Raw genomic sequence first — 18,328 nt, 5'->3', positions numbered from 1 at the left:
TTTCTCTGTTCCCTATCCTATCAATCTCCCTTCATGCCCAAGGAGCCCAGAGAATCTTTGCATGATCTGTAAGGCTGCACCAGCTCTTCCGTGGAAGATGCAGGTATCCCTGAATCCTTATCAGCCCTTGGCAAATGTAGTAAGCATGGTGGTGACTGAAACAGAGGTTTCTCAGGGTTTTGGAGAGGAAAGGAATTCTCCTCTAGAGAGATCCACAGCTATGGCTGTTCTACTACCCAAAAATTCGAGTCCCTTAATTGAACCACTCTTTGCCAACACAAGTGTGCAGGTTCACACATTCTTATCCTGTGTAGGTCAGAGTTCATAAGGAGTTCCTAATAATAGCCATGAGTTTTGAGAATCAGATACCACACATAAAGGCACTTCACACAATTCATGAACAAATGGAATTAAAAGAATATGGACTTTGCTTATAACATAAGCTCAATGAAGTTCAAGAAATATTTCTTTTTTTAAGATTTATTTTTTATTTATTTTTTTTTTGCTTTCAAACTTTTATTTAATGAATATAAATTTCCAAAGTACAGCTTATGGATTACAATGGCTTTTCCCCCATAACGCCCCTCCCACCCGCAACCCTCCCCTTTCCCACTCCCTCCCCTTCCATTCACATCAAGATTCATTTTCAATTCTCTTTATATACAGAAGATCAGTTTAGCATACATTAAGTAAAGATTTCAACAGTTTGCTCCCACACAGAAACATAAAGTGAAAAATACTGTTTGAGTACTAGTTATAGCATTAAATCTCAATGTACAGCACACTAAGGACAAAGATCCTACATGAGGAGTAAGTGCACAGTGACTCCTGTTGTTGACTTAACAAATTGACACTCTGGTTTATGGCCTCAGTAATCAACCTAGGCTCTTGTCATAAGCTGCCAAGGCTATGGAAGCCCCCTGAGTTCACTGACTCTGATCATATTTAGACAAGGCCATGGTCAAAGTGGAAGTTCTCTCCTCCCTTCAGAGAAAGGTACCTCCTTCTTTGATGACCCGTTCTTTCCACTGGGATCTCACTCACAAAGATCTTTCATTTAGGGTTCCCCCCCCCCGCCGAGTGTCTTGGCTTTCCATGCCTGAAATACTCTCATGGGCTTTTCAGCCGGATCCGCATGCCTTAAGGGCTGATTCTGAGGCCAGAGTGCTGTTTAGGACATCTGCCATTCTATGGGTCTGCTGTGTATCTCACTTCCCATGTTGGATCATTCTCTCCCTTTTTTATTCTATCAGCTAGTATTTGCAGACACTATTTTTGTTTCTGTGATCCCTTTGGTTCTTAGTCCTATCATTATGATCAATTGAGAACAGAAATTGATCACTGGGACTAGTGAGATGGAAAGTCAGAATTACACAGAGAGAGGAGAGACAGAGAGAGATCTTCTATCCGCTGGTTCACTCCCTAATTGGCCACAACAGCCGAAGCTGCGCTGATCCGAAGCCAGGAGCCAGGAGCTTCTTCCGTGTATGGGTGCAGGGGCCTAAGGATTTGGGCCATCTTCCACTGCTTTCCCAGGGTCATAGCAGAGAGCTGGATGGGAAGAGGAGCAGCCGGGACTAGAACCGGTGCCCATATGGGATGCCGGCGCTTTAGGACAGGGCATTAACGCACTGCGCCACAGCGTCAGCAACGCTGGCCCCCAAGAAATGTTTCTAAATGTTATGTGTCATTCAGTCCATCTCTAAAGAACTAAAGGTTCCAGGAATTTAACCATGTCAGTGCAGTCATTTTTAGTTTTTTAACTGAAAAAAAAAAAAAAAGTGTGTCCTCTAACAATTTTCTGTGATCAGGAAACAAAAGGAAGTTAGAAGTAGCCAAATCATGACTGTAAAGTGGATGCCTAATGATTAACCCCTGCAAATCTCATATAATTGCCCTTGGTGGATAAGAATGAGCACTATTGTCATTGTTGAAAAGAACTCTGAGCAAGATTTCCAAGACATTTTCTGTTAAAACTTTGACTGAATTTTCAAAACATTATCATAATAAGCAGATGTTATTGTTCTTTAGTCCTCCAGAAAGTCAGCTGACAAAATGCTTTGAGCATCTCCAAAAACTATTGTCATCACCTTTGCTCATGTCCAGTGTGTTTTTGCTTTAACTGGCCCACTTCTACCTTTTGGTAGCCATTGCTTTGTGCTATGTCTTCAGGTAAAGCCATGTTTCATGTTCTGTTACAATGCTTCAAATAAATGCTTCAAAAATCATTTCACTTGTTCAAAATTTCCATTGAAAACTCTGCTCCTGTGTGATGCTGGGCTGGGTGCGATACTTTTGGCACCCCTCTAGCAGAAAATTTGCTCCACTATAATTTTTCCAAAAAATTTAATCTGAACCATTTGCTAATTGTATGGTGTTCACTATTGTTCTTTTAATTTTCAGTCCTCTTCAATTAGGGCACAATAAGACAAACTTTCTCACTACAAATTAATGTGGCTAGTCCTCCACTGTTGGCTTCACTTGTAGCCATCCCCTCTTCACACAAGTCATCTGTTTGCAAACCAATGATTTCTTTGTGGGTTTTTTTCCTAATCCTAAGGCATCAATGATTTCACCCTTCCTCCACTCAAACTTCACTATAAATTGGATGGTTGTTCTTGCTTCAGTTTTATCAGAATTCATACTGGTCTGCTAATGATTTTTGTTTTTGTTTTTGTTTTTCAAACTGATATACTTCTTAGTGCCTCAGACTAGATTCTGTCCAGGCATGTCATGACAAGTTAGTGGGAGCTTATTTTGTGCCATAATGTTGAAATCCATTACATGTTGTTGTTGTTGTTGTTGTTGTTTTAAAGGCTTTATACATGAACTTTTTAAAGACTCCTCATAGCTCTCTTGGTTACAGTCCTTCTCATTAAAGTGAAGTGTCATAGATTTCGGGAATTCTTCAATGACTCCTGAAATCTTTTGCAGTCGGGTAACTTTATTTGAGACTGCCTCAGTCTGTCGAAAGTATTCCCTTATCTTTGACACCTTAAGAAGAAAAGAATGAGTCTTGAAACTTTTCTTCCCTGGGAGCTTAGAAGTTCCACAAAATTGTTCTTATTTCTTTCTCTCCCTACTATTGGACTTCACAAGTGTAATCGGTGTGTAAACAAAATATTTCACATGGCCTTTTAAACATCCCATCAAAACATTTCTACAGATAGAAATCCTCAATCCATCTGTTGGCAAGAGCAGGAGCTATCTTCGTAACTAGATGTCTCCACTTCTAGATGCAACTCTTATATGACACTTCTTGGCACTAAGGGAGCTATGTCACATTTAATATTTTGCTCACTAGTTTCTGTGGTGGAAATTTTATGCAAAGTATCCTTTTTATAGTTGTGGGGGTTATTTAAGCCCTTGATTTTCTAAGATTTTCTTTCAAGTAATTTTTCCATAAATCGACTTGGCAGATTATAGTCACTTGACTTGAATATTGGATGCCTTCAACTTTTCTGATTGATCAGGAAGAGCAATTGAAAGGAAATGACACAAGCAGTCTGATTTTGGGAAGGCTCAGAAGAAACATTTTAAAAAATAAGGTTAACAATCTTGATTATAATGTGGAGAATGAGTACTTCACAGCCATTTAGATGAATTAAGGAGTTTGCAGAATATTCCAGATGACAGATAATGAAAGTCTTAAAGATAAATTAAATTTTAACCATGTTAGGAGTATATAGAATTTGTGCACCATTTAATTGCTTGTTTTGCTTGGAAAACATTCATATATTGGGTATGTCTGGTGCACATACTCACTTCCTCTTCCTTATTGATAAAATAACATTGGAAAGGAATCATGAGGACTGGGAGCTACTTCTTGTTCTGTTCGTGTCCAGGGAAATCCTGCCAGTCCCTTTGTCTATGATTGGCTACCTTGAACTTTGTTATCTTGAAGACATTTGTTGCTAAATCAGGGGGATTTCTACTATAGAGTGATGTGAACCAGAGTCAGGTCACTGAAGGTTGTACATAGCAGCCTCAAAATCTTGTCATGAAGGCTCTCACCAGGCAGTCATTCATGAGATAATGTCACCGCTCCTGAATTTAAGAGAGGAGTTAAGTACTCCCTACAGATCACTGGATCATGGACATATACCTTGTTTGGATTTTAGGTTTTCTGACCTCTTGTCCCACACACTACACAAAAACTTACTTTCACTAAGACCTAAAAAGTCCATGCTTCTTTCCACCTTACAGTTCCTGCTTATTCTTTTCCCCTAGTCTGAAATATCATTCATGTTTCATACTCTAGCTTCCTTTGCCCTAAATATATATGTGTAGTGTAATTATATTGTTGTGTTTAAAGTGAATAGAATGGTGCCTTCTAAGGAAAAAAAGTTCATATTCACTAGCTTTATGCTGTTAACTTCTTTTTCTAGTAGGGTGAGCATGATATGACTTATCTGGAACAGGACAGTACGCCCTAGGAGGAGAAATGGTCTTCTATTATATTTTAGCTGTCCTCTCATCCCTATAGCAAAGTAATGATCACAAAATAAAGTCCCAGAGCATAATGCCAGAATGGTTCACGTTTCTTCTATCTGCCATAATATGTCATAGTGATCCAGTCTCTCTTACTATCTTTCTCACACTAACCTGTGAAACAAGTGGTTACAAGAATCTCCACAGCATCAGTTCTATAGTTAGGTTTGACTAAATTTTAAATTTGACTGAGGACATAAAATGTATACCAAATGATAATTTAATTGCAACTTAATTATGAGGTATGAACTTGGGTTGCTATAATCTGGATTTATGAAAATGGAAAAAAAAAGCTTAAAATGTTGGTTAAGTTTCTCTGCCTACAACTAAAGAGAAAATATATTATAGAGTCATGGTATTGATATTGCTTTAGTGAACCTATTTATGTCCAACTTCATTGTCCATGCATTAACTAATACATTTTTTTCAAAGAATTTATTATAAATATAGCCACTTTACTGAGCAATAAACTATGATAAGAGGGTGGATAAAACTAATGCTATTGATTACATATTCAAAATATAATGAATAAATATACCTTTTTCTTTCCATATTATTGTAGTGAATAAGGAAAAGATTTGTGATAATGTCTTAGTATGAATAACATAAAGCAACAGATCTAAATACCACATAATACACAGATTAATAATTATAAAATTAGTTAAAATGAATTAATTAGTTAAAAAGTATATCTCTATAAGGGTAATTCAGAAAACTCAAATCCAGGGGCAGTCATTGTGGCTCAGCTTGCAATGCCAGCATATCGGAGTGCTGGTTTGAGCTCTTACTGTTCTGTTTTTGATCCAGCTTCCTACTAATGTACTTGGGAAGGCAACAATGATGACCCAAATACTTGAGCCCCTACCACCCATGTGGGAGACTCAGATGGAGTTCCTGGCTCCTGGCATTAGTCTGGCCCAGCCTTAGTTCTTTTAGTTGTTTGGGGGATGATTCAGCAGATGCAAGATCGCTTTTTCTCTCTCTCTCTCCCTAACTCTCTGCCTCTGCCTGTCTTTCTGTCTCCCAAATAATAAATAAATACATCAATAAATTTTTTGTAAAGTTAAAATCCATGTATAAATTTCCCATAATATGTATTTTACATGCATTTTTTGAAGATCTCTTGTATGCATGGATTTCAAAAATATTTTTGCATCAAACATAAATATGTTTTTAGTTCTGTTCTCCTCAAACATTTTAAAGTGCCCTCATCTGCATCACATTTTCTTAAAATATTTCTTGAACTTTTAAATGAAACCAAAATGATTTCCGATTGAACACTGAGAAACATTTGTAGGGGATAACTATAATTTGCCTTTATTACCCTTAAAGTCTGGAAGAAGATTCAATGTGCAGTCTCTATCTTTTGATAATGTGATTTTGCCTAACAGTGTTGAGCCCATTAGTAGCATTTGTATTATTTAATGATGAAGGAACGGTGGTATTCATTGACTCTTTTTTTCAGTATAATATTTTATATTTTTATGTATTTTAAGTCTTGTATAATTGTTTCTCTCAAATTTATTCTTCATTTATCTTTTCATCAGGATATGATGGTGTGAGACAGTAAGAGAAAGAATAGACGATTCTTTTGAAGTTATTTTAATGGAATCTTACAGATGTTTAATAGCTATTTGCTGATGCCATGTGCCACAGGGAACCAAATATTATAGATTAGATAAGATACTACAGGTATCGCCCAGTATTATTACAAACAGATTTTTTTCATCAGAATAAAAATTATGGTATAGTGCAAAAAACATGGAGCAAGTAAGAAAGGAATTAGTCTAGCTTTAGTTCTACACATATAATCAATGGAGATACTTTTACTAGCTCCTAACATATGCTTCATGTAATAGCAAAAGAATGACACAGTTCTTCAAATCAGTTAGAACTGGGTGTGTGTCTTGAGCGACTAATCTATGTGAGTCTCAATCTCATTACATATCCTATGAACATAATGACACCTGCACTGTGGATCTGTTATAAAAATTAAAGAGAATAACATTTGAAAACTTCTGAACAAGAGCTGATACATAGTAGGTGCTCGATCAATTTTGATTTTGGCGTTTGAGCTTAACCTTTACTGTTAGCTATTCTTAACACAGCATATTAAGTCCCCCTGTGCCTCTAATACGTCAGGATAATGACATGAGATATGTAGGTAAACAGCACTTTGAAAAGAACAATGCCTCATGGAAGCATAAGGCAAAGTTGCTCTGCCATGCCTGAGGAAACTGAATTTCAGAATGGGCACAGAGTATGCGTTATGACTCAACTCTTCTCGCTGCATGGCAAGGAACATGAAAATCTCCCTGTTGCTTACGAAGCTGCAAATAAAGCCGATTTAGCCTGTGCATTCTGTCCTGGGCCAGGTGCCTTGAAGTCCCAATCCTTGCTGCCAAGTTCTTTTTGAAAGAAAGAGCTAGGTGGTTGGCTTCTATTCCAGCCGCTTGAGCTGCCAAATGACTCTTATAAAAACAGCACAAAACAACCTTCCCCAGCAGCACACAGACTCGATTTCTCCTCCCTCCCTATTCTTTCATTTTAATCTTTTGTAATGTGTGGTTTCCAGATTCCAAAAGTGTAAACAAAGCATGTCTGTTCTGTAGATTCTATTATCCAGTGCAAATTGGAAAAAGAAATCATAATGCTTCTAAATCTTTTTAAATGTCTTTTTATAAATAGCTTTTCAAATATTGCTGTCCCTTGCATGCTTTGGACAAGGTGGAGTGGAATCGAAGAGGATTCGTATCAACCTACTGCAGACAATTCTCTTCCTCAAGCACAGTGTGATCAGGGGGGTCAGTTTTGTGATCATTACGCTAGGAATAAAACTGCAGATATCTTATGCATTGAGAATTGGTGGCTGCATGTGGGAGAAAAATACCTCAGAGGAATAAAGGGATATCAGATGGTTCTTTCTCCCCCCCCCCCTTTTTTTTTGACAGGCAGAGTGGACAGTGAGAGAGAGAGAGAGAAAGGTCTTCCTTTGCCGTTGGTTCACCCTCCAATGGCCGCCGCAGCTGGCGCGCTTTGGCCAGTGCACCGCTCTGATCCGATGGCAGGAGCCAGGTACTTCTCCTGGTTTCCCATGGGGTGCAGGGCCCAAGCACTTGGGCCATCCTCCACTGCACTGCCTGGCCACAGCAGAGAGCTGGCCTGGAAGAGGGGCAACCGGGACAGAATCCGGCGCCCCGACCGGGACTAGAACCCGGTGTGCAGGCGCCGCAAGGCGGAGGATTAGCCTAGGGAGCCGCGGCGCTGGCCCTTCCCCTTCTTTTCTAAGAGACACATTTTTCCAAAGCATAATGAAAAAGATCAAATTGAATTGTATTTTTATCATGACATAAATTGTGCAAACAATTGGGAAAAAAACTTAAAAATATTAAATGGATTTGGCTCTTGTTGAATATTTTTTTAAGATTTATTTTATTTATTTGAAAGAGAGTTACAGATAGAGGTAGAGACACAGAAAGAGGTCTTCCAGCCGCTGGTTCACTCCCTAGGTGGCCGCAACAGCCAGAGCTGTGCTGATCTGAAGCCAGGAGCCAGAAGCTTCTTCCAGGTTTCTCATGCAGGTTCAGGGGCCCAAAGACTTGGGCCATCTGCTATTGCTTTCCCAGGCAAGAACAGAGCTGGATTGGAAGAGGTGCAGCAAGGACTAGAACTGGCGCCCATATGGGATGCCTGCACTTCAGGCCAGGGCTTTAACCCACTGTGCCACAGCACCGGCCCCATGATCTTCTTGAATATTTAGATTTGAATTTTAAATGTCACATTTTCCTTGTAAATTGTATCTTTTATGTGTTCCATACTGTCTCAAGTTAGTGTGCTAATTTCCCTGTGTAGTTTCGCAAGACAATGATTCCATTCACTAATTAAATTTCATAGTGTATTAATAACATCAACACAGTTGCATTTCCCTGTGTGCCAATTTCTGTGTAATAAAAGACATGGGGACATTTGTTTTGCCCAGGTAAGTATGAAATATCATTGTGAGAGAGAAGGAGAGATAACAATGGTAATTGCTGCCAGTCCTAATGTCTTTTGAGATATATATGAATGCATATAACTTGTTCAGTCTATTAAGCTGATGCTAGTTCAGCTTAATACATATGTTGGTTTTTAAACACAGTACTAGAGTAAGGTGGTAGGGAGATATGCATGTAGAAAAATTGTAGGTACATTAGGCAATGATATTTTATTTTTTTATTTTATTTTTTAAAGATTTACTTTATTTATTTGAAAGACAGAGTTACAGAGAGAGGTCGAGACTGAGAGAAAGGTCTTCCATTTGCTGGTTCACTCCCCAGCCGCAACAGCCGGAGCTGCACCAATCAGAAGCCAGGAACCAGGAGCTTCCTCTGGGTCTCCCACATGGGTGCAGGGGCCCAAGGACTTGGGCCATCTTCTACTGCTTTCCCAGCACAGCAGAGAGCTGGATGGGAAGAGGAGCAGCCGGGACTAGAACTGGAGCCCATATGGGATGCTGGTGCTTCAGGGCAGGGCATTAACCCACTGTGCCGCCAGTGCTTGGCCCCTGCACCCGCATGGGAGACTCAGAAGAAGCTCCTGGCCCTGGGCTTCAGATCAGCGCAGCTCCAGCTGTTGCAGCCATTTTCTGGAGTGAACCAGCGGCTGAAAGACCTTTCTCTCTGTCTCTTCCTCTCACTGTCTGTAACTCTACCTCTGAGATAAACCAAAAAAAATAAATAAATAAATAAAAAGGAATCATCTGATTAAAGTATATTTAATGAAATAAGGTGATTTTTAATTTTCAAAGGAATTTTCCTTAGTCCAGCAAACATACGTTGATTTTCAGTTGTCCTCTATAATATTTGTTTGTTCATGTGATACTGAGAACTAATGTATAAAGACTTTTCTAAAGTCTATATATTACAACTCTTTCAACTAGGGGAATATTTTAGTTCACAAATGTAACAAAATATTTTATTTCTTGATGCTATTCTCAGAATGAAAATATATTGGGGCTTTTCTTCATAGAAAATAAAATTTAAAAATGGGTTTCAAAGAAAAATAAATTTCTGTAGAATTAGACTTTCCCTGTGTATTTTTGCTATTCTGAATGTATGAAAGTCTATGAGATAATGAAAGCCAAATAAACAAAACCCTTGGTCACTGAATTATTGCAATGTTTCCTTCTTTTTTCTTTCAGCTCTCAGGAGAAGTGATTTTGCAAATTGCCAACGAGCCAGTCCTGCCCTTTAATGCTCTTGATATAGCTTTAGAAGTTCAAAACAATCTGAGAGGTAATTTTTCTTTGAATTATCATACTTTAGCAAATGAAAAAAAATGTCCACTAATTTGCAGAAGGAGTAGGTAGATTAAGTCATCTACTTACCAGCCATGTCAAAGCTCTGCCTCCTTTTCTGTAGATGATAAGTAGGGGAAAGGCCTGAGAGAATGTTAGCTGCTGTATCAGGAACTAAAGGTGTATTTACATGTGAACATAAGGTGAGATATCAGATCCAGTCCACCTACTTTCTTTTATCAAAGAGATTCATAACCCCAAACTTCCATTATTATTTACATTTTTGTATGGAATAATATGGCTTAGAATATTTGTTTATTTGTTTTAGCATTACACCAAATACCAAGTCCAAACCAAGTGGACTGGCTCAGATATCTCTCCTTTGGGTTGGTTTCTATTGGGTAGAAATTATATCCCATTGACTGAGATGTCGGCCAGGTTCTAGATTAAACATAACAAGGAGAAAAACCAGGTAATTGTTCCCATAATCTCTATTTCAATCCCTTCATCTTTGAGTGTTTTTTTTTTTTTTAACTGAATTCTGGCCCAACCCTAATGATTACCTTGGTTCCCCTTTATCCAACATACAAATCTTTCAATTATGGTCCAAATTTGTCTTCATTAACCAAATACAAAGTGCAGAATTATGGTTAAAGATTACACTTCCCTCCTTCTTGAGTCATAAATCTTCTTATTAGCTCTTTAATGAATCATTTGTAGACAACTCATTATCAATACAAATGCACGTATTTTAACTACAGTGCTCAAGCAGTAATCCTTTGAAAATGGGTCACTGTAGAATCTAGTATTTCCAGTAGCTGCAAAAATCAGCATTCTTTTTCTTCCTTAACTACCTGGATTACTTTCTCACCTAGACAATATACCATTTGTCCCCTCAATGTTTGTTTATAACTTTTACTAGAGTGATGGTAAAACCTGGGTCTCCACAGCATTGACCTTCTTAGGGATATTTGCTCCTGTACAAAATGCTCTCATATTGATCAGCCTTTTGGATACATAAGCAGACTCTTAACTAGTTTCCATGTTTCTTACTTTCAGCAGTCTTCATCTCATTGTAGCATTCTCTTTTGTCCCCTACTTTGAATTTGCTATTTCTACAATAATTTGGGCTTAGAAATTGAGTAACGAACTATATGATATGCTGCAAAATAAGAATAATAGATATAAATAAAGGTCTAAATTGTGCCATGAACAATTACTATATTTTCTGAAAGGACTTTCTTTAAAATTAATTACGTTATTTTGCTTTTTCTTTAGCTTTAATTTTCATACTCTATTTATTTATTTATTTTTTGACAGGCAGAGTGGACAGTGAGAGAGAGAGACAGAGAGAAAGGTCTTCCTTTGCCATTGGTTCACCTTCCAATGGCCGCCGCGACCGGCGCGCTGCGGCCAAAGCACCGCGCTGATCCGATGCCAGGAGCCAGGTGCTTCTCCTGGTCTCCCATGGGGTGCGGGGCCCAAGCACTTGGGCCATCCTCCACTGCACTCCCTGGCCACAGCAGAGAGCTGGCCTGGAAGAGGGGCAACCGGGACAGAATCTGGCGCCCTGACCGGACTAGAACCCGGTGTGCAGGCGCCGCAAGGCAGAGAGGATTAGCCTAGTGAGCCGTGGCGCCGGCCAATTTTCATACTCTAGAAAATTCAATTTGTATACTGCACAATAATTTAAACTTTTAGAGAGAAGAAAGAGGAGGCTGTTGCTTATTTAAAGTAAACACTTATTCATCTATAAAAGAATACCATGCATGGAAAGGAACTTCAAACTGTATACTACAAAACACCAACATTTTCTCATAGAAATCTGAACATTAAATAAATTGCTTTTCTGAGACCAACTTTTCTATGATGAATGTGTGGTATATTTGTAATAAAGAAAGAAATAGGCATATTTAAAAAGATTAAAGAAATATGGGCAGCATTGTGGTGTAGTGGATACAGCTGCTGCCTGCGACAACAGCATGCCACATGGACTCTTGTTCTTGTCTCGGCTGCTTCACTTCTGATTCAGCTCCCTGCTAATGGCCTGGGAAAATCAACGGAGGATAACCCAAGTGAGACCCAGAAGAAACTCCTGGCTTTGGCCTGACCCAGAACTGGCCATTGCAGCCATCTGGGGAGTGATCCAGCATATATGGAAGATCTCTCTCTGTCTCCCCTTCTCTCTCTGTAACTCTTTCAAAATAAATAAATAAATCTTAAAAAAAAAGATGAAATAAATAAAGCCAACAAAAGCAAAAGTGTTAGCAAAACTGTCATTTTAAATGCTAAGTTGTGTTTTTAAATCAATAAACTTTATTTTTAAAATACAAAAATAGGTGATGTATTTCAGCACTTTAAATGTTACATGAAAGTTCAAATAATGTATACGACCCTGGAAGCTCAGAAAAGCATTTTTGGAGTGTAATGGTTAAGATGCTGCCTTCTTGCTTTGGCCTGGCCCAGCCCTGGTTATTCTGGCCATTTGGGGAGTAAATCAGCAGATGGATGGTTACTCCGAGCTCTCTCTCTGTCTCTCCCCCAACCAGTAACTCCTATTCCAGCTTCCTACTAATGCACACCCTGTGAGCAGCAGATAATGACTCAAGTAATTGTGTCCCTATCACCCATGTGGGAGACCTGGATTGCGTTCTGAGCTCCTGGCTTTAGCCTGGCCCACCCCTGCCTTGCCCCATCTGCTTGACATGAACAAGCAGATGGAAGATCTTTTTCTATCTCTAAATCTCTCTATTTCTGCCTCTCTGTCTTTCAAATAAAATGAGAAAATAAAAAAACAGCATCTAAATAAATCAAATTAAAATCCTCGCTCCTATGAAACCCATACATACATTCCTATGACAGAACATTCACATAAATATGAAATAAAAGCAAATTTGATGTTAGAATTATGCTCAAATTGTGCCCTACCACCAATCACTTTGAAGAATTTTACATTCTCAGAATAAGCATTCTAGCAGATATCAATAGTTATATCCTAAGTGTACAGAAAGGATCTGACCTGTAAAAATATAAATGTGGGTGTTATGCTAGACTTGTTAAGTGCCTGGGCATATACAGATAACAGAAGGTCTGAGATGTCTGTGGCACTCCTATGTTTAGAAATTAGAGTTAGAGGTATAATTGAGAAGACCACGGAGGAGTAGCCAAAGAGTAGGAGACAAAAATGGGTGCTGTTCTTGAAGCCAAGTTAATAAAATCTCAAAGAAAATTTAGCAGTGTGACCATATGTTTTCCCTTTGTGTGGCAGTTAATATAGAATACCAAAAAAGGTTTAAGAATGAAGTTGACATCTTTTTAAATATAATTTTTAATTTTTAATCAATTTTTAACATATTCAGTGTAATTTATGGACACAATTCTAAGAACATAATGCTACTCCTCTCCTCCCTCCCCCTCTTTACCTCATCTTTCCTTCTCCTTTTTTTCTTTTTCTTAGTTTTTGAGATAACACATTTTAAAATTATATTACAGTAGAAGGTCAATACTCCACTTAATAAGAAGTTTAACAAGTAAAAAGCAATAAGACCCTAGTTTAGTGGAGAAACTGCCATCTTATGATTTATTGTTTTTACCCTTGTCTATACTCCTGTGGAACAGTGGTCTTTCTACTTCCTCCTTGTTGAACATTATGGTTAGTGGTGCGTTAAGCCTGCAATTATAAAGTAAATTGAAATTACGTTATTGGAAAATTAAAGGGATAAAAGAAAGGATGGGTTTTGGAGGAGGGAGGGAGGGAAGTATGGTTTTCTTCTTAGACCTGTATCTATGAAAGACATGAAATCTGTTATTTTTGTATTAATAAATTTTTTAAAAGAAAATTTAGCAGAATGGAAATCATCTATGATCTCAACAAAAATAGGTTTAGGGCAATGATGGGAATAAAAGCCTAATTAGAATAATTTACAAGAGAAAGGTGATAATTGGAGGACCTGTGGTAGTAGGTGGAAAGAGATATGGTGGCAAAAAGGCTTAGCCTGGAGGCATTGTAGGTTAAGCTGCCAGGCATTACAGGCAGCCTGTGACATCAGCATCCATATAGGCACCAGTTCATGTCCTGGCTGCTTCACTTTCAATCCAGTTCCTCCTTAATGTGCCTGGGAAAGCAGCAGAGGATTGCCCAAATACTTGGGTCTCTGCACCCAAGTGGGAGACCAGGAAGAAGTTCCTGGCACCTGGTTTCAGCCCAGCCCAGCCCAAGTCATTGCAGTCATTTGATGAGTGAACCCAGCAGATGGAAGATCTCTCTCTCTCTCTCTCTCACTCTGTCTCCTGACCACCCTGTAACTAAGCCTTTGATATAGATAAGTAAATCTTTTTTTTTCAAAAAGGACTAGCATATTTTTATTTTGATTACAATGGTCTAGTAAGGCAAATTTTGATTATGCAAGAAAGAAAGAAGAATTAATGGGGCCGCCGCCTGCAGTGCTGACATCCCACTTCCTATTCAGCTCTCTGCTATGGCCTGGGAAGGCTGTGGAAGATGGCCCAAGTCCTTGGGCCCCTACACGCATGTGGGAGACCTGGAAGAATCTCCTGGCTCCTAGCTTTGGATAGGCACAGCTCCAGCAGTTGTAGCCATGTGGGGAGAAAGCCAGTGAATGGAAGACCTCCCTCTCTCTCTCTCTCTCTCTCTCTCTTTCTCTGCCTCTGCCTCTCTGTAACTGCATTTCAATTAAAAAAATCTTTAAAAAATAATTAATGAATGGATTTTCTTAGGAAAGCACAAAGATTGCCTTAGTTAAGAACTTAGTTTGAAAAAAGGATTTATTTTTAAAAAATGATTTATTTTATTTACTTGAAAGGCAGAGCTACAGAGAGAGAGAGGGAGGAAAACACACATACACATACACATACACATACACAGAGAGAGAGAGTGGGAGAGGGGAGGGATCTTCCACTTGCTGGTTCATTCCCCAAAGGGCCACAATGGCCTGGGCTGGGCCCCTCAGAAGTCAGGAGCCTGGAACTCCATCTGAGTCTCCCACATGGGTGCAGGGGCCAATCACTCAGGCAATCTGCTGCTTTCCCAGGCATGTTAGCAGGTAGCTGGGTTGGAAACAGAGCGTGGAACATCCAGGACTCAAACCAGCACTCACATGGGATGCTGGTGTCATAAGGCAGCTGATCATAGTTCCAGAGATTGGGAAGTGCAGGATCTAGGTGCAAGCAGTTTAGTGTCTTGTGAGGGTTCGCCTCCTCATTCATGGTTAGTTGTTTTTTTTGTTTGTTTTGTTTTGTTTTGTTTCATTTTTTATGACAAAAAGGGTGTGGGAACTGTCAGGATTCCTTAATAAGGATTCTAATCTTGTTTTTGAGGACTCTGGTCTCATGACCTAACAATTCCCATGAGACTCCCACTACCTAATGCTATGATCTTGTTGGTTAGGCTTTCAACATGAATTTTGGGGTAAGGCAACCATTGACACATAGCAACAGCACAGCAATGCATCCATAAAAATGTGAAGGAAGGCAAATCTTATGGCAGATGGTACAGTATGGCAGTTCTTGGAAAATCTCCTTAGATTGGAAAAGCAATAAATAAAATAGTTGAGTAGGGGTGTAGGATAGGGAAGGGCTATGAAGGTATGGTAGGATTCTTGGGCAGCATTAAAACCCCAGATGAATTCTATATTAAAGGTAGTAATTCAGCATAAGTGTGTGTGTTTCTTTAGCTTTCAGATAGGGATGCATGTATAGGGAGAACAGATTTCTTTCCTTATCTTCACTAGGACGATAATGGAGACTTCTGTAACAAAAGACAGATTCAGAAGAGTAAGGCTTACAAATTTATTTAACATAAGTTTTACATGACACAGAATCCTTTAGAAATAAAGACCCAGAGAAATAGGGAAATGTACTTATTTTTATGCTAATTTTGTTGAAGAGTGAACAGCTACGCAGAAGTGTGATTGGAAGACAGATGGTTATGAAAAACTGACAAAATGGGAAGAACTTAGCAAGGCCTCTTTATTCAGATTGTTCTCTGTGATTTTGAGAATAAATACGTTCCTTTCATCCAGTGATAGGGAGGGCACCTCCATATGAAGGGCTTATGGCCTACTTCAGAGGAAGGTCAGAAGATTCCTTAAGGGCCAGCTGCAGGGAAAAATGTTGGAGAAGCAGAGATCTTCATATTCCTTCTAGCTCCTCAAAAGCCAAGCCGCCAAGTTCTAGGGTAGAGTGTCCATGGTAGGTTTGGAATAAGGAGCATTGGGTTTAGCCAGGGTCAAAACTTTTCTGAAAGGAACAACAGAAACTAGGCAAGATAAAGAAAATTGAGGGTTGTAAGTATGCAAAAGAATACTCATTGTGGTGTACCAGAGTGTTTCAATGAAGGATGGAAAAATGTGAGAATATGAAGAGAAAGAGGGTAAGTGAAAAGGTAGAGTAGGAACAATAGATCAACAAATTGAGAGCACCTGAACTCAAAACACACAGGGGTGACCGGAAAATGAGATTCTTGAAGCTAATGATCATAGGAAGAGATCCTACATTAATTAGGAATGACAACGTCTAGGCAAGTGTCTCATCATGCCAGTGTGGCAGGTGGTTACTGGAGGTAAAGGAAAAGAGTCCAGAATTCGTCAGTACGGATACTGAATTTGCTGAGAACTAAGATGGGAGTTGTGTAAGAGGGACTGACTATGAGTCAGGAGCTCAGATGATTTGAGATTGAACAGAGACCTAAAAATGACTCATATTATATTTCTCAGGCTAGTGGCATAAAGGGCATGGGAGGAAAAGGAATCACTGTCAAGAATTACTTGCCTAATTGTTAAAAAGCTGAAGTTCTTAATCAGGTGAGCTAGGAGCACTTTGGCTTCTTGCTATTAAATGAGGTTGTTTCTGCTCCAGGTGAAGAACTTATGGTTTGGTTGTTGGCTATTTTTGTGTTTTGTTTTCCTTTTGTTTGAAACTCTTTGTGTCTGTATGTCACTTTGACTCAGAAAGATGGGATCAAACTTGAAATGTACCCAACTCATTAAAAAAAAAAAAAACTAAAACAATTTAGCTAAGAATTAGATTAAAAAAACCAATTCATTGTACCATGTCCTATGTATAAATATTTGATCAAAGTGATGTGACTTGTTACCTTTAAATTATGTATCTTTTGTCTTAGTATGACAAAATTATCATAAAGATTACTCAGATATTTGCTACATTATAGTACTTCTTATATTTTGCTACATTGGTTATGACCTTATTTTTAAAATAGAATAGCTTAAAGTGATAATGTGTGAATGGACACTATTTATCATCATTTACATGAATATTTCACTTTCAATTTTAGCTACATTGGTAGATGATTTCATTAGCTAAACAGAGTTCCTGTACCATGTTAAATGAAGCATAAAATTTTATTGTTTAATACAAGCTTAAACTGTTGATCTATTTTCTTATTTTGTTATGACAGTTAGCAGTGATTACTCTTAAGTTCTCAATTACAGTTAAAAAAAAACTGACCTTCAAGGATAAACTATGAAATACTGTTTCTCCTTACTGTAGAGAGTATAAATATGAAGGTCTCTGAAACTCAATTGCATTTTCAACAGTGTAATTCTTACCCCTTGACAACCGGCCATCTTGTTTATTTATTACACTTGTTCACTGTAGCAGCCGATCATTCTCCACAGTTCTCACAACCACCAGAAAGAAGGATAATTTACCAGTGAATAATTTGTTTGAGTTGATTTATTGGATGGTTCTTGAAAGCTCATTTTGACTGAGTGACCTTGGCTGTTAATATTTGGTCAATGCCAAACACATAATAGAGAATGAATATTTATACATGGTGTATGGACGTTTTGTGTAAATAGTGACTGATAGAATAAATTTTACACTTCAGATTTACTTGTGACAAAAAAAAGTATGTCAAAAAATGCACTTAGAAGGCAATGGTTCTACTTTTCAGGGTCAGAGGGTAGCATCAAGAATAAGGTACCACAACATCCTTGAACCTGGAACAGACTAAAGAATGAACACTTAATCTCATTTGGCTTAATGTTTTCCACTCCATCCACTTAGTAATGTATAAAACAGCACTTTAAAATAATGATGACACAATTTGTTGCTTTTTATGTAATATCTCCTATTTTTCTTTGTCAGTATTCTTGATGTTATTTAGTATGATTGTTAAAATTACATAAAAACAAGGTGAGAGTGATTTCCTTAGTTCTGGCCAAGTACACATTTCTTTAGTGCAAGCCAGACTCAGAAGAAAATAATCTTGAACTGTGTGGCTTATTGTCACCTCCTGTTTATCTCACTACATTTAAAATAGTTGGTGGCAGTATTTCCTCCTATTCTTTTTTTTTTTAAAGATTTGTTTATTTATTTGAAAGTCAGAGTTACACAGAGAGAGGAGAGGCAGAGAGAGAAAGAGAGAGAGAGAGAGAGAGAGGTCTTCCATCTGATGGTTCACTCCCCAAATGGCTGCAATGGCCGGAGCTGTGCCGATCCGTCGTCGCCAAGAGCCAGGAGCTTCTTCCTGGTCTCCCACATGGGTGCAGGGTCCCAAGGACTTGGGCCATTTCTTACTGC

At 38.5% G+C, this 18,328-nt stretch overlaps 1 protein-coding gene across 12 annotated transcripts in view; it reads left to right on the top strand.

Annotated features, from left to right (window-relative positions):
• NAALADL2 (N-acetylated alpha-linked acidic dipeptidase like 2) overlaps window positions 1-18,328 on the top strand; it is a 1,435,315-nt gene that overhangs the window by 1,359,182 nt on the left and 57,805 nt on the right. For all 12 annotated transcript variants that reach the window (XM_070072500.1, XM_070072494.1, XM_070072497.1 and 9 more), the window contains one exon: window positions 9,671-9,764. In XM_070072500.1, coding sequence (XP_069928601.1) covers window positions 9,671-9,764 — 94 coding nt within the window. The remainder of the gene's footprint in view (window positions 1-9,670; window positions 9,765-18,328) is intronic.

This window comes from Oryctolagus cuniculus, chromosome 4 (genome assembly GCF_964237555.1).
Source record: "Oryctolagus cuniculus chromosome 4, mOryCun1.1, whole genome shotgun sequence".
Lineage (NCBI taxonomy): Eukaryota > Metazoa > Chordata > Mammalia > Lagomorpha > Leporidae > Oryctolagus > Oryctolagus cuniculus.
Note: the sequence above shows the minus strand (reverse complement) of the source record. Positions and strands in the feature narration are given on the sequence as shown.